Source organism: Sciurus carolinensis, chromosome 3 (assembly GCF_902686445.1).
Source record: "Sciurus carolinensis chromosome 3, mSciCar1.2, whole genome shotgun sequence".
In the NCBI taxonomy this organism is placed as follows: domain Eukaryota; kingdom Metazoa; phylum Chordata; class Mammalia; order Rodentia; family Sciuridae; genus Sciurus; species Sciurus carolinensis.
Window position 1 is genome coordinate 61551434 of NC_062215.1, and position 24872 is coordinate 61576305.

The window sequence follows — 24872 nt, forward strand, 5'->3', positions numbered from 1 at the left end:
TACAGTATACAATAAATTACATGAGATTCAAGACTTTATCACAAAACAGGTTTTATAAGCTGGGTGTGGTGATGTATACCTGTTGCCCCAGCAACTTGGGAGGTTGAGGCAGGAGGGTCACAGGTTTAAGGCCAGCCTTAGCAACTTAGCAAAACCCTGCCTCAAAATAAAAAATAAAAAGGGCTGGGAAGTAGCTCAGCAACCCTGGGTTCAATCTTCATCAATCAATCGGGGGGGGAAAAAAGGCTTTGTTTTGGATGGTTTTGCCCAGCCACAAGCTATTAAAAATGTTCAGAGCATGTTTAAGGTAGGTAAGGCTAAGCTATGATGTTTGGTAGGTATAGTGAATGAATTTTCAATTTAGAATATTTTCCACTTACCATGAGTTTATCAGGATGTAATCCATTTAAGCTGAGGGGCACCTGTACTACATTCTTTCTAAAAACTATGAAAGATACAGAAGAAGTTTAATATGTAGGCTACGGATATGTGATTTCAGAGCTCAGTGGGACTGAGCCCAGCTAAACTCTCCTCCAGATGCAAACTACAGGCACATCGAACCTAGGTCACCTCCAGATGCAATGGGCTATGAACTAAAGTTGTTTTTTCATTTTTCTTTTTTTCCTTGTGTTGCTGGAGACTGAAACATGCCTATGAACCATGTCCCCAGTCCTTTTTTTTTAAATTCTGAGAAAGGCTCTTGCTATGCTACCAGGCTGGCCTCAAACTTGCAATCTTCTTGCCTTAGCCTCCCAGCTTCCCAGTAGGAAATACAAATGTTTTTAAGGTTTCTGATATATTACTGCCAAATCATTGTGTAGAAAAATGCAAAAATGACTGTTTTCTTGTATCTTTACCATTTAGTTACTATCATGAAAAAGAAATGAACAATCTTTACAATACAGAAAAGCAACAATCCCACATGAACATGTGGTCACATTCCTCTGAAGTCAGCTCTACCATGGCTAGAGGAACAGATTATCCATAAGAAAAAAACTAAATATAGGCACTGGCTGTGTAAGTACAATTACCTCTCTCCAGAAGTGCCATTTCAAATTAATACATCTTCATAACTGTTAGCAGGTGACTGCCACCAATACTGTAGTTGTGTGACATGCACAGAAGACTGAAATCAGCCAGGGCATCTCAATGTAACTTTCTGGCATTAAAAAAAAGCTTTTAGTAGCAGAAAACAGACTGCTATTCAGTTGAGTGAAAGGCCCTTCCTTCCTTATTTATAGAACAGTAATAAGCTCTTCAGCACTTACTCATCTGCAAGCTTCCTACCACGAACGTTCTTGTTTCTGCTGTTGTATCCACAGTGCCTGACACATGGTAGTGACTCAATAAATACCACAGTGCTTCTCATCTACCCATTCTACTTACCGACAAGATCATGCGGTATTTAAAATTGGCAAATTCACTGTCACACTTTTCACAGCGGTATAATCCATTCTGTTGGTCAATCACTTTCTTGTTGCAGTCCTGAGTTGGGCAAGCCTGGTACATACAGTTCTCTTTGCGAAGATACACCACTGTTGCCACAGAGCTAAAATAGTCTGCCTTCAGAAGAAAATAATGACATGAAACACTGAGCACCAAGCCTACATTCAGGATTGGACTCAATGGCAGCTCAAAGTTTACAATTAAGTTGTAAGTATTTACATGTACTCTAATTCTCAAGCTCACAAAGTGAATACAAAGAATCATGCACTCTGTAGTGTCAGAAGTAATTTGTACTACTTACAAAACCCACAAAGGTAGTAAGCCAAGTTCTAAAGCATATCATTCCTTATCGACGTAAGAATAAATTCTAAATTAGACTCAATTAATTAAAATTGACATTGTTTTCATCTTTAAAGACTATAGGCAAGATAAAACTTGTTCCTCCTGATCCTCTGACCCACCAGAGGCCACAAATCTAGGAAATACAGAATAATACAGATCATAAAAATCTAAAGCAGTTATGATTAACCATTCCTCCCACATGAAAATCAAGGATAGTGATTTCTAGGGCCTAGAATCACCTTTATCTTTGTCTAGGCCAGGGATAATGCAAGCTTTTTCTGCTAAAAGCTGGACAGTAAATATTTTAGGCCTAATGAGCCATTCAGTAACACAGTCTATTGCAACTACTCAATCCTGTTATTGTGGGGCAAGAACACCCACAGATAACATGCAGATGGAAGCATGTGGCTATGTTCCAATAAAACTTCATTTGTAACAGGTGACAGGCTAGACATGGCCCATGGCCTTGTTTGCCAACCAACCCCTGGTCTGAATCATCAAATTCAGTAGAATACAAAAATAACTACGTCTAAAAGCTGTGCCTTCTAAGTGGAGAAATCATCAGTAAATCTAGTAGCAAGGGATAAGTCGTGTTTTGAGGGCTTTTTGTTGATATTTGTCTTTTAGCACCCCCACAGAGGATCTCAGATGAATAATTTTTTGATTTGTGTTTAGTACTGGCAGGAAGCAGTTCCCTCTGGGTGTACCCTGAATTCAGAGTCAGGTTAGCATCACTAGAGTTTTCTGATATCTCAGACAAAAGAGACATCACAACGTGGATGAGCTGGGGCTAGTACCCAGTTTAGATGGTTCTAAGGCTGGGATTTAGCTGAGCAGTAGAACACACCCAGTTTAGATGGTTCTAAGGCTGGGATTTAGCTGAGCAGTAGAACACATGCCCAGCATGCATGAGGTTTTCTATATTTTCGGGTTAGGTCCAGATTCAAAGCACAACCTGGAAGTCTAGGTACAGATAGGTATTATATATGCCTGATTTCTTATTACATACTGTCTACCTTTAGATTGAGCAAGAATTTGGGTGACAGGAGAACCAGAAGAACGGTTGTTCCTATGAAAGGACAACACACATTTGTCCAATGTTTCATTATCAAGATGTTATGTAACAGCATCATAAGTTGCTACTGATGAAAATGATGGATGGGATCTACATTGAAAGGAGACAATGAAGACTAACACCTATATTGTTTATGATGACAAGAAAGGAGCAGGGATTGCTATTTAGGGAAGCATAAAAGAGAACTAAATGATTTAAATATTGAACTACTGACACAACAGGTTAGATCAAGATGGGACGAGGGTCCTCAAGTATAAACCTTGAAAGGAAAGCTACAATGAAGTCAAATACCAGAGCCAGTTCTCTCAGGGTACACTGGTAACTCCGATGAGAGGTTAAAGTCCTCGGGAACTGCTGAACACTTGACGGAGTCTGACTAACGCTCTGTTCAAAAAATGTCTCTGTGATATGTGACGCTTTGATTTTCAGGAACAATCAGAAATGATAACGACCTGAAGTCAGTTCATATTATTATACAAAGCTGGTCATTAACACTTCTTCAAGATCTAAGAGGTTTTCACATTTTCTGCCTCAACATACCAGAGGGTTAAAACATATTCCCATCTACAAGCACAGCCCCTTCGCTCTGGTGGTGACTCTCAACCATTGTGTCACCCTCTAGGCAGAGCCCTGGGTAAGAATTATGGCTCTGATCAGAAACCAGATTTAAAAACAAACCAGTTTTAAAACTCATCTCTTTGTACACACGTGCTATGTTTTTGTGAAAAAAGTGAGGAACACAAGATACCTTGTCACCTTGGCCCAGATTCTCTGATTTAACCTCATATAAGGTTTTCCAGTTGGTGTTGCCTCCTCCTATTCCTCCACTCTTCAGATCAGAGATGGAAACACCATCTAAGGCTTGTCCTTCTGAGTCAAACCTGAAAAAATAAACAAGGGCAGGTACTTTATGTACGTCTCAAATGTCCTAGCTGTTTCTATATACCACATACAAACTCTCTGCCCGCCACCCAACTTTCACATCAGTCATGATCATATGGACTGAAGTCAGTATCTTCTACTATACCCTAAGTCTACTGAAGAAATAAAATGTCCTTTATTATCTCATTTGCTTTGATGCCCCCCAGTGGTCAAGACAAACAGTGCCAAAGTACCACAGACCCTCTTTCTAAACTAACTATGCCTATCAATAGTGGCTGGGCTGAGGCCTCAAAATAGAAACTGGGAAAATCAAAAAGAAAAAGTACTAATGTGGAGCTCTGGTACAGTCCTTTGGGGTACTAATACTAATGCTCATCTCAGTTGGCAGATGAAGATGGAACCCAGAGGTGCTTTATCACACTGAGTGACATTCCCAGTTCATTTTTTTTTTTTTGAGACAGGGTCTCCCCTAAATTGTTGAGGCTGATTTTGAGCTTGAGATCTTCCTGCCTCAGCCTCCTGAATCACTGGGATTAGATGTGCACCATGGCTGGCAGATGCATTTTTATCATCACTGAAATGTATTAGTATGAAAAGAGGCAGTTAACATGTTGGAAGAGGTTAGCCAAAAAATATTCCTATGGTGAATAACTTATAAAGCCTGATAGAGTCTCAATAATTTTAAAACCCAAAGTAACCTAATAGAAGGCATTATCTCCTTTTTTGAAGTCACTTTCTTAGTGTTGTTTTACTTATGCCAATAATAAACTTAATTTGTATTGAATCATTATTAAAATTGATTATACTTCCTAACCACCTATTCGTTGATATGAAGGAAAGGAAACCAGGTAGAAGGTGGTTCTGGAACACACCTATGGCAGAGAGCATTCAGTCTGAGATTAAAAATATGCCCAACATGATCCAAAAGGAGGATAACTAAAAGCTAACCACATAAGGAACAGGTTCCCTAAAAGAGACCATCTTACAGAATGGATGTTGCCCTAAGCTGCAGACAACTGCCTTCTCATTCTGTCAGGTAAGCAGCTAAATCCATCACAGAGGCACAGCAAGGTCCATAAATTAGTTTCACCACTACTAGCTACACAAGTTTACGGTTTCAAAAACTCCAAGGAGACATTTGCCACCAAGACAGCTCATCAGGAGTCAACAGAGCAAGGAGAGAGGCAGTCGTTCTTACAATAAAAATTCCACTTTGTTAGAGTCAAGATCTAAACATCACTAATCCTTGCCTATATGGAGTATGTGCACTGAACTTCTCTTTGATCAATGCCAAGTTATTTTGTTCTGGGGACAGCCATGTCTTTTTATGTCGCCAGGGATCACAGTTATTGACAAGTGAAATATGAACACCTTAAATGTGGACACACAATTAACCTGGGGTCGAACTCCAGAGCTGGAAAGCATATCAAGCAACAAGAACAAACCAAAGCTGTGGTTATTTCTAGTCATACTATAATGGGCTCTGCCTTATAATACAATGCCAGCTACCAGAATAGTTAAATAGATATATGTGGACTGTATTCATGGGGGATGGCTAAAGTAACATACATAAACACTCCTAATACACTGCATTAAACTATTTAAATACTAGCACTACTGGTTCACATTAGACTCAAAACAAAGTGAGGAGTATGAAATATATGCTAGTTCTGGAGTTACTTAAACCCTAAGACAGCTGCAACCTGACACACATGCCCCTGTGATTAGCTATACAAATTATTTAAGCCTGGGTTAGTTAAAGAGCTTTCCCTGACTGCATCAATTCTTGCATACCATGTTTCAGGGTGAGGTGCTTTTTTAAAGCAGAGTCTTACTTAATGTCTTAAAGAGCTAGATATTGTGAGATTTAACAGGCTCTCCTTATCCCTTGAGTGCTTTGGGAATAACAAAATAATGCCAACAAAAAGCCCACTGTTTCCACCATGCTTTACCAGAGTCCAAATAATACACACTAGAAGATGTGACTGGCACCAGAGACTCCAGAGTAAGAAAGCATGTTCTCCTACCACACCAGACACCCGTAGCTCACACCCAGAAGTGAAAGATGCCCTCCGTGCACAGTCCTTCCCCACACCGTGGCTACAGTCTGGTTATACCTTTTTCTGGCAGGATGGAGTGACCTCCATCCTGTAACACTCACACTCTAACTGCCTCCTTGGACTGTCCAAGTTTGTCATGGGATTATGAACTTTTCAGTTTAAGGACTTTAAAGTAATCCCCTCAAAAGGGATAATACCTTCAAGAAATATGGAAACTGCTACATTTAGTAATGAGGCCTTCTGTTTGGCAAAGAACTCACATACTGATAGTAACCAGTTCTTCTCAAAGCCTGGGCTAAATAATTCATCTTGGTTTAGTCCCACAAAAACCTACCAACCACGAAGTTTATAGGCCTCTGGGATGTCAGGATTCACAATGATAGTGCTTGAAGACAATACGGAAAGGCTCCGTCCACCAAAATCGGAAACTCTGGCTCCTTTAATCGCCATCACGGGCTGTCTAGAACCATCGAACTTGTCAGCCTGCAAAATGAACACCAAATGTGCACAAATATCACAGGCAAGAAGAACACAGAGTATATTTTATGGAAAACAGTCAACAGTAGAGTGAATATAATCAATGTAAACAGAGTCTATACAAGATAGACCTCACACACACAAATCTGCTCAGAGATACATGAAAACTAATCTATCACTACTTTCCTAGAGTTAAATGAAAGAACACTTTAACCACAGAAAGCTGAAATCACAGCACATTACACAAATGTAAAAGAAAGGATTTCAAATAATTGCTCGAAGGTACAACTCTTTGACAGCCCCATGGCCAAAGCCCCACAACTGATAGGAGAGGACAGTCCACCTGTGGATCTTTCTGCTCAGTGCCAAGTACTTACATCTTCTCCCCACAGAGTAGCATTCACCACTTTCCCTGACATGTCCATTAAATAGATACTTCTTTTAGAAACTTCTCTGTTGTTAGACTTTATTGTGATTTTAGTAGCATCTTCATAGCTCTTGCAGATACCAATTATGTCTAAAGCACATAAACAAAATTTTAGAAGAGGTCAAGGTTCCCATTATAACATGACCAAAAACTCAATGACAATATCTTAAGTCTTTCACTTCCCCATACATTGCAAATAAAACTAATCATCACCACTCTTTTTCTCAAACTTGGACTTACCTACAAGTGAGTCTTTAGGCTTGTTCTCTAAATCACTGATCCCCGTGAAATCAAACTGAACCGTAGGTAAATGGTGGTCATCTTCACAGGGCATGACAGAAGTCTCATTATTGAAAGTCATCTCATAGTCATTTTTAACAGCAGAGAATTGTTTGTTAGCAATCTTCAGGGTGCCTTTTGAGAAATAATACACCTGTAAAAGAAGCCAAGTCACTAAATACAAGATTATTCATCAAACTGGACATAAAAACCCTTTACCACCACAAACCCTCCAATGAAGGGGAGCCCCCTTGTTCTCACAGAACCACCTAACTGTGTCAATACTAAATCAACGCTTTCATACCTTGTTAACTTCAATAAGGGGAAAGAACTTGTCCACTTGCTCGTTGAAAGCAGTAGCTCTGATTTCACCCTGTAGAAGTAAATGAGGGCAGTTTAGGATGGTGGTGTTCAACACTAAGTTCAACCAATGAAAAGGCAGGCCACTTTAGCATCAAGATGACACCTTTGAGCAGTGGCACAAACACAAAGTGGACCACTGAAAAGGCTGCAGATACCAGAAACCCACATCGTACAGTCAGACTCAAGCCATCAGCTAATAAAACAAGAGTTGAACTAACTGATCTGGCAATCATGCTTTACTAACCTCAAGTTAGAAACTTAAAAACAATGACAAGTTTAATATTCTGACAATAAACAAATTTTAGATACTGAATGACACGATCGAAGCCCACAGGAAGGGTGCTAAACCAGGATGATTCAGCAGCTTCTCATGCTTACAACCTAGGTGATGAATTACTTCACATTCAGGAGTCACTGAAAAAATGTCACTAGAGATGTTTCCAAGTTGCTTGTGATTTGATTTTCACTTTTATATTTCAGTCAATCAAAATGTCACAGATGGCCAGGCGCAGTGGAGCATGCCTGTAATTCCAGCTGCTTCGGAGGCTGAGGCAGGAGGATTACAAGTTTAAGGCCAGGTTGGGCTATGTAGTGAGAACTTGCCTCAAAATAAAGCTGGAAATATAGCTCAGTGGTAGAGTGCCCATAGTTTGTTCCCCAGTACCACCAAGAAAAATAAATAAATAAATGCTAAAATTTTAGCCAACTGCTGATTATAGGAACAATCTATAGAAAATTAGGTTTTGATAATAATTACACCATCTTCTATATAAGAGAAAAATATAAATTATTCTTTTCCCTCACTTTTGTGGGTTCAAGCAAATACAAAATATGCAGCAGTTTGAAAAGAATACTTAAAAGTACAATTTTACAATCATAAACAAAACTATGGACAAAACAGTTTCAAAACTCAAGATTCCATGGTTTAGCAATTTTTGTCTTACCATCAGGGTTCTGTTTCATTTAAATAAAGCATATAGACAATCTTCCCAGTCAGAACCCATTTCTCACAAACCATTCACTGTACAAGGTGGCTATTGTCTGCCTTCTGTTGGGGGTCAAAGCTCTACTTTGCTCATTAGCAGATATCACATTCTAGGGCTTCAACTAAGCCTCCACAAATCAGACAGAGCATCTCAGGTTTCTTCTACCCATGAGGCAACTTATACATTTCGAAAACTAATTTCTACCACAACAAATGCTTTCCTTTAAGTTCAAGGATTTTATTTATGACCTTTAACCCTCTACCCCAGATAGCATCAAAGAAGCAAAACCACATCTCCACCACATAGGCCAGCAGAGTTGAGCCTTAGATACAGCTGGCATATACTCACACTTTCATCAACTAGTTCTATAGAGAAAAGTTTCCCTTCTCCTCGAGAATTGCTCCAGGTACGGATCTGACTTTTGTTGGTAACACGAGCACAAATAGTCCACCTAAAAACCAAACAGGTCACATTAGTGTTTATTCCAAGTATTTTTTACTTGGAATAAAGATTAAGTAAGAAACCATTTTCCTATGGTCTTATCTTATGCATATTCCATTTGTCAATGTCAGTTGTACTTTAATCCAGCTAATTAAAACCCCATGATGACTACAGATTTGACAGTTTACAGGACAGGCAAGGAGTAAAACATACAAGGTGATTTAACACTAACTCATTCTTCTGTCAAGTAAGTAAATGTATAAACTTTCTCCCTTCTCCAAAAGCCATCACCAAGGCAACAATCTCCCCTTAATGGAAGGATCTAAGCTTTAAAATGCAGTAATACCAGCAATTACATTTTGCCACTATTTTCAGTTTTGGGAACTGATATAACTGGTATCAAACTCCTGTCTCATTTCTAATACATGCCAAGTATAAACACAAGCTACAGAACACTGTGTCTGTGGACCACCAAAAGAAAACACACTGAAGCTATATGACCTTGAAAAAGGCCATTAAGCTGGGCATGTTGGCACATTCCCATAATCCTAGCAACTCTGGAAACTGAAGGAAGAGGATAAGAAATTCGAGATCAGTCCCCTAACTTAGTGAGACTCTGTCTCAAAATGAAAAACCAAAAAGGGATGGGGGTATAGTTCATTGGTGGAGTACCCTTGGGTTCCATCACTACTTCTGGGATGAACAAAAAAGGAAGGAAGGAAGGGGCCCAAGAAACAAGACCCAAGCCTAGAACCCATCCTTAAAAGCAGATGCTGGGCATACTGGGTTCCTTACTCATAATTACACAGGGGAAATTATCTTATCTATATCATCAAATATTGAATAAATAAAAGTATATCTGAAAGAATCCTGGAAAAAGAACTAATTTTCAATGCTATAGTTAATTTTTAATGGAAAAAAAGTCACATAAAACAAACACATGTTCAGGGTATATTTATGTGATTAATACAAATAGATTATCTTAGCCAAACTAAATTATAGTAATAATTTTTAGACCAAAAGTCACCTACTTATATGGGATGAAATGCCTTCTGAATTAGCACATTTATTTTTATTCCTAAGCCTAATGATCAATTCTTTAAGTAGTAAATATTTTTAATTTCAAATTCTTCAAAAATGAATGAAACCCCTCAGGCTATGGCAGATTGCTGTTTTTGCCATTCTTTTTGATAGGAGAGCTAAAGGTTGTTGTAATTCATAATCTCCTCCCACAGAATAAAGGAACCCACTCTACATGTGGTGACTCTGTTCACACCTATGTCACACTAGAGCTCACTATAACTTCCTATACCATTTTATAAGTACATTCTGTACTTTACCTATGCACCAACTCACTTGGACTGGTAAGGAGTGAGGCTGGCGATGGGTACCACTTTGGATTGTGTCCCCCCAGAAGGATGTGATAGGCTGGTTCCTCCAGGTTTTCCAAAAGTCTTTGAGGCACCAAAAGCCTTAGATGCAGTGGAACCTTTACAAACAAACACAAAAAAGTTATTCGAATAAAGTTTTATAATAATTCTTATTGCTGGTAAGCCACTGTGAAATCATACAAAATGAAAGGCAAAGTTTTTCCTTTACAGTGTTTGAGAGATATTCAATCAGACAGACTAAAGCAAGAGACCAGGAAAGTCAAGTGGAAAGAAGGATGGGCACATAGTAGTTTAGGAATCCATCTGCTGACTTAAGACCTGAGATTAAGATAATAATGGTAATGTATCCACAAAATTTTCCCTTGCATCAATGGGCAAGATAATGGGTCAGAGAAAGAAAATCAACTTTCTTGACTTGGAAAACTAATGATAAGTCATTAGTCTCATAAGAAAAAAAAAAAAGCAGTGGCTAAGGATATAGTACACTAATAGGGCATGTACCTGTCCCAACATGTGACAGGCAACAGTTTTGATCTCCAGCACCAAAAAAAAAAAAAAAAAGAGGCTAGGATGTAAGGAATCTAGAGGACAAACATGGGAGGTGAAGGATACTTATCACAAATGCATCAGTTTAAAACACCACCACAGGATGGAAGAGTCTATAGGATGGCATTTAGTTAGGAGCAAAAGGCAAGAATCAGTTTTTGGTCAAGATATATAAGTGGGTGGCACATGCTTGTAACCCTAGTTCAGGAGGTTGAGGTAGGAGGACTGCAAGTGCAAGTTCAAGATCCCATCACAAAATAAAAAAAGTTAAATTAAAAGGGTTGGGGATGTAGCTCAGTGATAGAGCACTCTTGGGTTGAGTACCATGAAATAAATAAGCAACGGAGGTGAGTGGTACTGTGATGCCCTGCCTAAGCCTGTATGGCTGTCCTGCAGTATCAGTAGATGAGTTCTTTTATGTGCACATTGCATCTCTAAAGCTTCAACCTCCTATTCAGAAAATCTAACTTAGTTCAATGATTTCCTATATTTTATACCGAAATGTTCCTTTGGAATAGAATTTGGCTAAAAATATAAATCCACCATTTATTTACTGAATTTCTGCAGCATGCACATTCTGCATATTTGTAGCACTTAGTGAGAAATACATACAGGAGTTTCCCAGATCCTAAAATTTCCTATTCTAATTGGGGAGTCAGGACACACACACACACACACACACAGAGTCATAATGACCTTAAGATGATGCTAGGAAACACACATACACTTGGTAGAATATATATGTGTGTGTATATACATACATAATATAAAATACACAATTTTATCACACACACAAGCATCCATTCATCCAATTTTTTTTCCCACCCAATTTTCAGTACACATGCAGTCCATTTTCTTTCACTATCCAATGTAAGGAACATTATATTATCTTTAAAAATAAATTTCAGTGTAATTCAACAATAGACAAATGGAAAGGTGAATCTATATAGGGAGAAAAAAGAAAAAATAATGTACTACTTATTTCAGTCTAAGGGAGAAGAAAGAAAAAATAATGTAAAGGATTTTTTTTGTTATTTTTTGGATAATCTATTCCACTACCCCTTCAATAGCACATAATTTGAGAACTGTGTGTAAGTAGATTCACTCATAATGGGAAATGGATTGATGAGAGATACACAGATATTACAAGATAGATAAAAACAAAAAAGACCAAAGGGGAAGAGTCATATGTCTTGAAAGTTTCACAGAAACATCATGACGTCTTAACCCTGCTTTTCTTAGAACCCTGCATTGAAAAATAGAAACTAATAGTGGAAGGCAAGAAAGGAAGAGGTGTAGGCGATGTTGTGACAGAAAAACGAACCTCTAAAAATAAATCCAACTACATTCTACAAAGTGTTAAGTCTCACTGTTGACTTCCAGAGCAAGTGGTCCCTAAAACAAAGATCAGACAATAAACAAAATGATTCCATCAGGGCCTCTCAGGACTTGCTGAAATGAAAGTTAAAAGGAAAAATTATTTCTCATTCATGAGACTGACACACAAAACCTATGACCAATATAAATGATTTTGTCTTCAAGCAAACAACAAATACTCAGGAGAGTCCAAAGTGAGAAACTTGGAGAGAGACAAGCCAAATTTAATAAGTGGATCCTAGATCATTAAAAGGTGAGAATTTAAAAGGTTTGCAAATTCACAGGCAGAGTATGTCAAACATAAAGATGTGAGAAACCACTAGATGAACGTAGCTGAGAAGGGTATATTGTTAAGTAGCTTTAAAAGACTTTCTTACCCACTCCTGAGTTCCCATTCTGTTGCTGGGGTTTGCTGGTTGGTGGATTGACTGCTGAGATGGGAGAAGGAACTACTTGCTGCTGCCCATGTCCTGAAATTCAAAAGGGAAAGGCCATTTTAGTGCAAATAATTTGAGCTAAGAGATTTAAATTTAAGCATAAAAAAATACTCCAGGAGAGTGTAAATTTTTTTTTTCTTATAGGTCAGAATTCATGCTGGGGCATTCAACTACATGTGGTGAATTTGCTAGGGTTCACTTTTTGTTTTCCTTATAGAGAAGGTTGGCTCCATTTACCCTTCAACTGCTCATAATTCATAGTTTTCTGTTTTAATGAAATTTTCCCCTAAAGCCTTGCCCACTTCTGCAAGAACCTGCAGTAAAGTTAGTGGGCTGAATCTATGACACTACCACTATTTCCATAGCAACAAATAGATGTCATCAACAGAACTGTGTGTTCATGGCAGGATCTATCAGAAGAAAAGGCTGGGTGGTAGGAAAACCTAAAAGCAGTTCAATTGTCTCTGAAGTGCTCCTGCTTCAAAGGAAAAGGAGACATTCAGAAAGGACTCTACCCTTTCTCTCCAAAAGCAACCTTGTTTCACAACTGACAGTTGGCAGAAAATAAGAGTTGAAAGAGTCTTAGGTACCGTGAAGTGCTAGTGAACTGTCACAGCAGGGAGAGAAGAGAATGGAGTTCAGAAGCAGTTGAGTCAAGGAAATAGGAAGATTAAAAGGAGAGGAGGGGAAATGAACATATTCCCCAAGCAGAAAATAAGAATTTGCCCCTTGCCCTTTATACAAATGTCTACAGAGTTGAAGAATGTTAAAATTGTAAAACATGCCCTGTGTTTTAAAGTATTAGATTTATGGAATTTGATTTTTCCTTTGTAATTGGTTTCAATATAGAAGTCAAACTCATCTGGACTGCTCCCCAAAAGTGCTTGCAGCACACAAGGGCAGCTCAGAAAAATGTCCTAGAGTATCCTAAAACATTAACAGTGAGCAGAGTTAGGGGAGCTCCCCATTTGCCACAGACTCTGTCTTTGCCTTCTCCAACTGCTGGGTTCAAGTTCCTGTTGGACTTACCAAGGTCCTAACTCAAATGGGCATGTTACATACTGATTTACTTCTGCCACTATAACAATTAAGCCGGCACAGCTAAATGAGACATAACTGTGTCATCAGAGTACAATAAATTTAGCATAAAGTGAAAAAGGTTAAACAGAATTGTCTATTCTTTAGTTCTTCCTATGAAAAAACTGAGAGATCTTATTTATGTAGAAAAAGGACCTAGATTATTGACACAAATTTTCATGCTTACTTTTTAGCTTTTCCATTATCTGAATTTACAAAGTGTCACAGGAAACCACAAGGGAGAACTGTCTCCTTTAACACTGTGTCTTGTGAAGGAACAGTTTTAAATTCTTAAGTGAAACTTTCGAAAAAATTGGTAGGGAAAAGATGAGTTGCCCAGTAAATAGTACTGAAGTTAAGTGGTTGGGGGAAAAAAAAAACTATCTTTACTTGCTTCACAAAATACATTAAAAAAAAATAATAATAATAAAATAAAGTTTAAACACTTAAATATGAAACCATAAAATATAAAACCCCTACTATCTCCTACCCCAGTTCCTCCTTCTCTTCTATACAATCTCAAAAATGTCTAAAACTATCTACACAATCTAAAAAGTCCCTTTTTCAGGGCCAGGGAGAAAAGGAGGGCAAGGGGAAATACTAGGGAACAATATTGACCAAACTGTAGTGATACTATATGCCTGTACCAATATATAAAAGTGAATCCCACTATTAAGTATAATTATAATGCACCAATTAAAAAATATGGAAAAAATGTCCCTTTCTCAGGGTCTTTGGCTGCTTCACACACTAGTTGAACAGGTTATTGCTAATCACACATATTCAATTTCTATAAAAATGTAACTGAGTCAGTCAGGCACGGTGGCATATGCCTTTAATTCCAGCAATATGGGGATTGGGATTGGAGACTGAGGCAGGAGGATTTCAAGTTTGAAGCCAGTCTCAGCAATTTAGTGAGGCCCTAAGCTACTTAGTAGGACCCTGTCTCAAAATAAATAATAAAAAAGGACCAGGGATATAGCTCAGGGATAAAGCACCCCTGGGTTCAATCCCCAGTACGAAAAATAAAATTTAAAATAAAATTTTAAAGAGGTAACTGAAACAGTCAAATACACGGAGACAAAGTAGAAGAGTGGTACCAGGGATGGACAGGAGTGAGAACTGGGAGTTCATGTTGAGTGAATATGAAGTTTTACTCGGGGAAGATGAAAAAGTTCTGGAATGGACAGTGATGATAGAAGAACAAAAACGTGGACAAACTTAATGTCACTGAGCTGTGCACTTAAAAAGAAACTGGTTAAGTAGCCAGTTGTAGTGGCATGCACTCATAATACTCCATACTTAGAGGAGGCTGAGCCAGGAGGACTGCTTGAACTCAGGAGTTTCGGATCAGCCCAGTCAACACAGCAAGACCATGTCTCCAAATAAATAAGTAAATAAATAAACAGAATAGAACACAATGACATACAGTCTTAAAATTTATTTATTTAAGCAGTTCTAAGGATTCCACCCCACAGCCTCCCACATGCTAGGCAAGCACTCTACCACTATATCCCCAAACCTTTTTAAAAATTTTTATTTTGAGACAGAGTCTCACGTCTCATGAAGTTGTTCAGGCTAGCCTTGAATTTTTGATCCTCTTGCTTCAGCCTTCCAAGTAGCTGGGATTACAGGCACGTGCCACCAAATCTGGCATTACCCTTAGATTCTTAAGATCTGAAGAAATACAGTATATCCAGCAAGTCTCCAATTAGTAATAGTTACCATTTTTTGAGGGTTTACGATGTACCAGGTAAAAGGTCAAGTGCATTATTCCAGGAATTTTTAGTACTATGATGTAGACAGTATTATTTTACCCTTTAAAAGATGAGAAAACTGGGTTAGATATGAAAGTGAAGTGCCCAAAGTCACATGGTTGAGAAGAGGAAACCTAATCTTGAGCTCAGATTTATCTATGTTTGTGCACTTTACTACAGTCAGTTGAGAGAGAGAGAGAGAGAGAGAGAGAGAATGTGTGCGTGTGCGTGTGTGCGCGCGCGTGTGTGTGTGTATTTTTTTACTGTGGACTGAATCCAGGGCACTCTAACACCAAGCTATATTTCTAGTCCTTTTTATTTTTTATTTTGAGACAGGGTCTTGCTTCATCACCCAGGTTGGCTATGAACTTGGAATTATTCTGCCTCAGCTTCCCTAGTCATTGGGATTATAGGTATGAGTTAATTTTAAAATGTAAACAATCAATCCTGGCAATAGTAAGTCTAATTATATAGAACATAACTAATAACCATACTATCTGGTAATTAGGAAAAGCTACTAATCCATTTAATAGAGCAATCCTTATTTATTTATTTTTTGGTACCACTTATTGAGCCCAGGGGTGCTTAACCACTGAGCCACATCTCCAAGACCCTTTTTAAATATTTTATTTAAAGACATTGTCTTGCTGAGTTGCTTAGGGCCTTGCTAAATTGCTGAGGTTGGCTTTGAACACAAGATCCTCCGGCCTCAGCCTGAGCCACTGGGATTATAGGCACGTACCACCACAACCCTAACAAAAGAGCAATTCTTAACTCCTTCCTTCTTTGGACCATACTTTCAAATCTGGCATAAGAGTCAGCCCCAAACCAAATGGATAGCAAGAATGCATTCTAAATAGCAACAACTGCCCCTCAATTAATGCACTGCAACACAGCAGCTGCTCACAAGACCTCACATAAATCAGTCTATAGCTAAAGTGCAATCTTTCTAAAAATCAAAATTATACTGCACAACAGTAATGTTGAGACTCAGGTTCTGATAATCTTTGGCTTTGTGCCACCTGCAAATCAATCCATTACAATAAGATGGATCAACATTATAATTCTTGGACTCTTTGATCTGTTCTGGCTTCACATTGTTGGTTCTGACACAGAAAGGAAATGAGATATTTAAAAGCACTCTTCAACCAGGCGTGGTGGTGCACACCTATAATCCCAGTGGCTGGGGAAGCTGATGCACAAGGATTACAGGTTCAAAGTCTACATCAAAAACTTAGTGAGACCCTAAGCAATTTAGAGACCTTGTCTCAAAATAAAATAGAAAGTGCTGGGGGTGGGGCTCAGTGGCTAAGTGCCACTGGGTCAAATTCCCAGTACTTTAAAAAAAAAAAAGCAAACTCTTACTCCTTGAGTTATCTGCACTCACACCATTTTTATTATCTATGCATAGGTGAGTCATGGGCAGAGAAAAATTGGCTTATAGACAATGGAGTATACAGAGCAACAAAAATCAACTTCTAGCAGTAAGTTCTTAATACCAACTACAAAGAATAAATATCAATACAATTATTATAATTTTTAGTTTACAGAAAATAGACAAAATCAGTCTGAAAAGAATTCCACCTAATATCAGTAATAAAACAATAACTAAGAATTATATAATATGCTTAAGTACAAAATTATTAGCAATAGTGTATCTACCCAGAATTTACACACAAACATACATGCTGACAAAATTTAGTGGTAAGTACAAAGGATTTAAAATGATCCAATTCAATATTATGTGAAGTATGAATTGTTTGAAGCCTGATATCTAACACTTTGGAAATTCTGTAATCATTTTTTTTTAATCTGGTAATGGACATCTGAAATTTCAATACACATTTTGGAATTAATAATTATTTCTGGGTTTGATTTAGTCAACTAATTTTTACTGGTCACCTGACATGTAACAGGTTCAGGATTATGTACTGGGAGGATGTATATCTGACTGCAGTTCTCTGCCTGCTAACAACAGTTCCCTTACTTTCACAATAGAAAATTAGAAACCATTACTGTGAACATACTACAAGGCAGTAGTAACAATAACAAAAGAAATTCCCATCATGGCCCAACAATGTTATTGATCTGGTAAAATGAAATTCTATAATAAATAATCCTGAACAGCAAAGTATTTTCCTATGGGGTTGGGGATATAACTCAGTTGGTAGAGTGCTTGCCTTGCAAGCATGAGGCCCTGGGTTCAATCCCCAGCACCAGCAAAAAAATAAAATAAAATAAAATAAAATTTATCTTTGTGCATTTTTACAGACTCTGAAGAAAGGGAAGGGCCAGTTAAACTGGGTATTGAGACAAAGGAAGAACTTTTCTATAGCTATAGTTCTCACCCCAAGCAATATTTATTTTTCAACATTTTTATCTCCATCTTTATCACAAACACTTTGCCCCTGAAATACAAAATGTCTGAGTAACCATTCAATTAAATACAACAGAAAAAACATCAGAAGTCTAGCAAAAGGTGATAAAAGTTGGCCAAAAGCACACTTCCCTGCCTCTAATGCACTCAATGATTTCACCAGGGACGCTAAGCATTGCTTTGCCTTAGCATTCCTTCTAAAAGCTGGGAATGTGATAACCAAGGTGCTCAGCTCAATAAAATTTTACTATTACAAAACAAATGTGACATTCTAATTTAATTATTTGAACTTTACCTGTAGATTCTGTCGCTCTCCAATTTAAAGCACCAAATTACTACTATTTGTGTAAGTAAAAATATCCATCAGGTTCCATTACTGGGAAGAGCATGGTGATGGCCTAGTTTCAAAATCTTTCCCCTTTTCCTAAAAACTATACAGAGCAATAAGAACACATATCCACCCTATATACGTGTGCACATGTGAACACACACACATACTACATAAAAGCTATCTTTAATTTAGAGAAACCAGGACAGAGCAAACCTATAAATTTCCAAATTATGTGAAAGTAAAGCCAATAATAGCACCAGTTAAGAAATCACAACAGTAAGACAGAAGCAGCATGGATGATTTAAACGTAAAAACTAAAATGTGCAAGTACTAGAATAAGACATGAGCTAATGCCTTAATAACTCTGAAGTGAGGAAGACATTTCTAATTATGGCCCTGAATCTTGAAGTCATAAAAATAATTGGCAAATCCAATTACATTAAAAAAAAAAACCCTGCCACATAGCAAAATAAAAACACCATAAGCAAGTCAAAAAGGCTCTACAATTCATATTAGAGACAAAGGACTAGACCCCCTACTTTTTCTTTTCTTTTTAAATAATTCCTCTACTTTATTTTGGTACTGGGGTTTGAACCAAGAGGCATTTTACCACTGAGCTACACCCAGTCCTTTTTTGTTATTATTCCGAGACAGGCTCTTGCTAAGATGCCCGCACTAGTCTTGAATTTGTGATCCTCCTGCCTCAGTCTCCCAAGTTACTGGGATTATAGGTGTGCACTACCTTACCCCACAATCTCCCTACTTTTAAAAAAACTCTTAGAAATTGTGAAGAAAAAGACAAATAACCCATAAAAAAAAAAAATGGGCGCTACAAGAAGTTAATCCACAGATAACCAAAAATAAAATCAATAGGGTTCTTTAAACACTTAAAAGGATGCTGATCTTGCTCAGAATACGTGTTAAAAACTACACGTAGATATCACTTTTCATCTATCAAGTTTGTAAAATTTCAAAAGGTTAATAAACTATCTTGGCATGGCTGTGAAGAAAACCAATATTCTGTGCACTATGGGTAGGAATACAAAAATGATACTATCTGATATGAAGGAGAATATCTGATTGTATCCACCAATCAGACACATTTACCAGTTGACCCAGATATCTCACCTCTGACAATCAAATCCCTTGAGTCCAAATACCTGCCTACATATGAAGCTATCACTGTGGTAATGTTATTATTTTTTTTTTCCTAGGTGCAAGAGATCAAACCCAGAGTCTTGGACATTTGCAGCATTGTCTTAATAGCCAGAGCACGGAAACAAAACAAGTGTCTATGAATAAGGGGTTGGTTAAATAAATTACGGAGCAGCTGCACAAATACTTAATTTAGAAAAAAAGAAAGAAAAAATGGCACAACATATAAATGAAAGTCTCTCTAGGCTAAAAACATTTTTTAAAAGGATAAAAAGAGGGTGTGGTGATGTATACCTGTGATCCCAGTGACTTAGAAGCTGAGGCAAGAGGACTGCAAATTTGAGGCCAGCCTCAGTAACTTAGCAAGACCCTGTCTCAAAATAAAAAAGGGGTAATAAGAAAAGAGAGAAACAAAATAGTGCCATAATATGCTACCTTGTAAGCAAGGTGGAGTACAGAATGAGAATATATAATTTTTTGCTTGATTATATTTGCATAAAGAAATATCTGAAGAAAAAGAAATCACTAAAATTTGTTACTTATAAAGGGCAGCAGTGCCATAAAGAAAAGTAAAATTATGTCATTTGCAGGATGAAACTTGGGATTATTATGTTAAGCAAAATAAGCCAAACTCAGAAGGTCAAGGGTCATATATTTTCTCTCATATGTTGAAACTAGAGAGGAAAAGGAAAAGGGGTGGTGGTGGTGGTGGTGGTGGTGGTGGTGGTGGCAGGAATCCCACGGAAAATCAAAGGGAGATTAGTAGAGGAAAGGGATGGAGCAGGTGGGAGGGAGGGAGTGAAGGGGAAGTGCTGGGAACTGACTGGCCAAATCATAATTGTTAAATTGTGTGCATATATGAATATGTAACAACAAAATCCCATTAATATGTACAATTATAACGCACCCATAAAAAATGTGGAGAGAAAAAAAAGGGCAGTAGTGGTAGTAGAGCCAGTGGGAAGATAAGATTTCTCTGTACAATTTTATAGTTTTGACTTTAGAAAACACGTATCTATTTAAAAATTAGAATAAAAATGAATGTTTACTGAAGAAAAAAGATATGATCATCTTAATTGTTTCAATTTTTAAAAATCATACATTTTAAAGGGCACATATACCAATATGAAGTAATGATAACTTCCGATTATTTAACACTCCTATAATAGATTCACTCTCATAATCTATGTACCTAAATACAACTTTTATAGTAGGTAAAAGTTTTGGTGTGAAGGTTAATCCTCAAAGTCCTGGAAACAATAGAAAGAGGCTTCAACTGGAAATCACCAATGCTGACTCATTTCTTGAAGCAATTTACCATGTGACTTTGGACAAGTCCCTTCCTTACCATAATAACTGATCTCTAAAATAATTCCTTCCATTCTCCCATTCTGTGATTGTGTTCAGAACTGAAATCCAAGTTTCTTTTCCTTTCCTTCACTCTACTTAGGCAAAGGCTAGGACCGAGTTTCAGATAGGATAACCAAGACAGGATGCAGTTTGCCTCCAGTACAAAAATTTATCGGGCTCAACTACATTTATCCTTAATCCAGAGAGACCATGAAAGGACTAGGGTGAAGCTCAGTGCAAAGCATGACATGTGAGAGGACCCTGGGTTCAAGTCTCAGAACTGTGAAAAATGGAGAGTGCAAGAGCAAGAGTGTTAAGTACAGAAGAACAAAAATGAAGATGATACAAGAGTTCATTCATTGAAGGTAGCTATGCATGGAAGATAACATCTTTAAAGTACTAAAAAGAAAATAAACTGTCTACCTAGAATTCTATGCTCAGCAAAAATGTCTCTCAAAGTCAAAGGGAAAATATTTTCAGACACAAAAACTGAAAGAATTCAACACCAGTGGAAATTGGTGCTAAAGACAACAGTTAGAAAAGTGGCCCTAGATAAAGGAATTAAGAGCACTAGAAATGACAACTATATGAGTAAACATGTAAGACTTTTTCTTATTATTTAAATCTCTTTTAAAATACTTAAAAATAGTAACGCTGTATTATAGGATTTATGACATAGATAAAAGTAAAATTATTGACAACCATAATACAAGGTTTGGAGGGAAGAAAAGGGAGATTCCTATACTACATGTGAAGTAGTACAGTATCACCCAAGATGGACCATGATAAACTAAAATAACAAAACAGTTATAGTAATGAAGCCAAGAAGAAGATAATAATTATGAAAAATATTCAACCCAAAATAAAGTATAAAAAAAAGGAAAAAAAAAAACCAGATAGGACAAATAAAAGACAAATAGCAAGGAGAACCTAAACATATCACCATGTTATATGTTTTAACTACACTAAATATAAATAGTCTAACCCCCAACCCATTAAAAGGCAGAAATTATTGGGGCTAGAGGTATAGCTCAGTGGTAGAGCACTTGCCTAGCATGTGTGAGGTCCTGAGTTCAATCCTCAGCACCACATATAAATAAATAAAATAAAGGTATTGTGTCCATTTACAACTAAAAAAATTTTTTTAAAAAGGCAGAAATTATCAATTGGACAAAAATGCAAGAGCCACCTACAAACTGCCTATAAAAATAAATTTAATATACAGATGCATTAAAAACATAAATAGATTAAAATAAAAGGATAGGAAAAGATACAGCAAACTAATACTAATTAAAAAAAGTTAAAGTGGCTTTATTAGTATTAAAGCAGATTTCAAAGCACAGAATAAAGAAAGTCATTTCATAATGATAAAGGAATCAATTCATCAAAAAACATAATAGGGGTTGGGGTTGTGGCTCAGTGGTAGAGCACTTGTTGCCCAGCAAGCATGAGGCACTGGGTTTGTTCCCAAGCACCACATTTAAAAAAAAAAAAAAAAATCCTCCCCCGCAAAAAAAACTAAATAAACAAAATAAAGGTATTGTGTCCATCTACAACTAAAAGTATTTTTTTAAAAAGGACATAATAGGTCTAGATGCTCACGCATTTAAGAGTTCCAAAATGTAAGAAGCAACAGTTAATAAAACTAGAGAGAGAAACCTACAATTATAGTCAGAGATTCCACAATGAATCTCTCAAAAATAGAACAAGTAAACAGAAAATCAGTTAAGAATACAAAATACTTAACTACACTAACTTGACCTGACAGAACAATCCATCCAACAATCAAATACACACCCTTTTCAAGTACACACATAATTTACTGAGACTATAATCTGAGACATAAGACTCAATAAATTTAACAAGATTTGAGTCATAAAAATATGTTACTTGATTACAATGGAATTACATATCAACAACAAAAAAGATGCCTAGAAAACCTCCGCATGTGGTAAAAACCACAAAGTCAAAAAAATTAAAAAGGGAAATCATATAGCATTTTGAACAGAATAAAAATAAGAACGTAACATTCCAGAATTTGCTGGATGCTGTTATAGCAGTACTTAGGGGTAAATGTATAACACTATAACCTATATTATAAAAGAAAGGCCTCAGTAAACATATCTTCCACCTTAAGAAACAAAGACATCTAAAATACAAAGTAAGCAGAAGTACTAAAATCAAAATCATAAATCACTACAATAGAAAACATAAAAGAAAATCAATGAAACTAAAAGCTGGTTCTTTAAAATCAATAAAATAAACCTCTAGTTAAACTGATTGCAATAAAGAGAACCCAGGGCTAAGGAGGTAGCTCAGTGGTAGAGCTCTTACCTAGCATGCACCAGGCCCTGGTACTATTCACAGTACCATAAAATAAACAACAAAAAAAGAAAAAACTAAAACAAGAACAAAATTTACCAATATCAGGAATCAGAGAGGTGATATCACCACAGATTGTACAGACCGTAAAAGGTTAACTAGGAAATATTATATATGAAATCTCATATATGTATGTACATAAACACATATAAATCCATCTGATATTTTCTGTCTTTTAATTAGGATATTTACAACATTTATACTTATACTGGCCAATAAATTCAAGAATTTAAGTGTAATGGTTAAATTTCCTAAAATACAATCTATTAAAGCCCACAGAATAAGAAATAGATAACTGAATAACCCTGTATGTTTAAAAAAAAAAAAAAAATGAAGTTTTAAAACCTTTTCATAAAAAATAAGCAAACAAAACACACTGGGCCCAGATGGCATCATAGCTGCATTCTATTAAACATTTAATAGAAGTAATACTAATCCTACACAAACTCTTTTAGAAAATTTAAGAAGGAACACTTTCCAACTAATTCTATGAGATCAGGATTATTCTGATACCAAAGTCAGCCATGATTAAAGAAAAAAAAAATAGGCTAATATCTCACAGATACGCAAAACTTCTAAACAAAATCAAATCAAATGAAATAGACTTAGCAAAACAAATCCAACAATATGTAAAAAGAATAATACATCATAATGACATAGACTTATCTCAGAAATCCCAGGTTGGTATAGCATTCAAAAATCAATCACTATAATTCACTATATTAACCAAAAACTAAACAAAAAAAACCCCACATGATTATGACTATCAACAGAGACAGAAAAAGCATTTGACAAAATTCACCCTTCTATTCCTTTTAAAATTCTCAGCAAACAATACAAGTGAACTTTCTCAACCTTTTAAAGAGAATCTATGAAAAACATAGAGCTGACATGTAGTTAACATAAAACAGTGCAAATATGAAGGTTTTCCTCCTAAGAGACAAAGATAACCAATAAGCTATATATTTTTTCTTAATCAGTCAACTATTTCCCTCCTACGATGAACATTCTATTGGAGTATTTCTTTCCCTTAACGTCTAAGAAATTCAGTAAATAACAGTAATCTTGTCAATCCTATCTATTATAAATATTCTATTCTAATTTGTTTATATACCTTCCTATTTTTAACATGTAATTTTTTATATTTCAATGTAATCCACTTTTATGAATTCTTCCAATCCATTTATGTAGTCCCTTTCTGTGTATTTTTATTATTTTGCTGGCTTCATTCTCTAACTTTTAAAAATACAACTGGAATTTATTTTGGTATACAATGAAGCTTTAATTTTATTTTTATTTGACTCAGTAGAAAGATAAGCCTTCTCTTTTTATGGAGTCAGTAATTTAAGGATTCTTTTTGCCTTGCTCTAGAACATAATTGTCTTTGTTGTCTAAAGTAATGAACTTTTTTCTGAGTTCGCTATGCTGTTCCACAAAAAAAACTTAAATAGTTAATAATTTCACCATCAAGAAATAATCACAGGGGGGCTGGGGCTGTAGTTCAGTGGCAGAGCGCTTTCCTAGCATGTGCGAGGCACTGGGTCTGATCCTTAGCACAGCATGAAAATAAATATAATAATGGCATTCTATCCATCTACAACCACAAAAAAATTTAAAAAAAGAAAAGAAAAGGAAAGAATCACTGGGACTAGGGATGTAGCTCAATGGTGAAACCCTTGCCTAATATGTGCAAGGCCCCAGGTTCAATTCTCAGCATCACAAAAAAAGAAAAAAAGATGATTATTGTTAAATAATGTTATATATGCAATTCCACAAATACTTATGGAAGGGTCAACTACAAGTCAAGTACTAAAGACAAAATATAGAGCAGAACAAATATAGTCTCTACCTTCACATCATTTACTCATAGCCCAGTAATAAAAAGAGATAACTCTACCAACTACCAGAGTGGTG

General features: G+C 36.5%; 1 protein-coding gene across 1 annotated transcript in view; it reads right to left on the minus strand.

The window, feature by feature from the left end:
- Window positions 1-24872, minus strand: part of Rpa1 (replication protein A1) — a 47650-nt gene that overhangs the window by 6910 nt on the left and 15868 nt on the right. Inside the window, exons 6-14 of the mRNA XM_047546993.1 lie at window positions 12470-12562; window positions 10135-10267; window positions 8686-8788; window positions 7293-7361; window positions 6950-7142; window positions 6660-6799; window positions 6140-6288; window positions 3612-3744; window positions 1387-1563 (exon numbers count right to left, since the gene is read on the minus strand). Coding sequence (XP_047402949.1) covers window positions 1387-1563; window positions 3612-3744; window positions 6140-6288; window positions 6660-6799; window positions 6950-7142; window positions 7293-7361; window positions 8686-8788; window positions 10135-10267; window positions 12470-12562 — 1190 coding nt within the window. The remainder of the gene's footprint in view (window positions 1-1386; window positions 1564-3611; window positions 3745-6139; window positions 6289-6659; window positions 6800-6949; window positions 7143-7292; window positions 7362-8685; window positions 8789-10134; window positions 10268-12469; window positions 12563-24872) is intronic.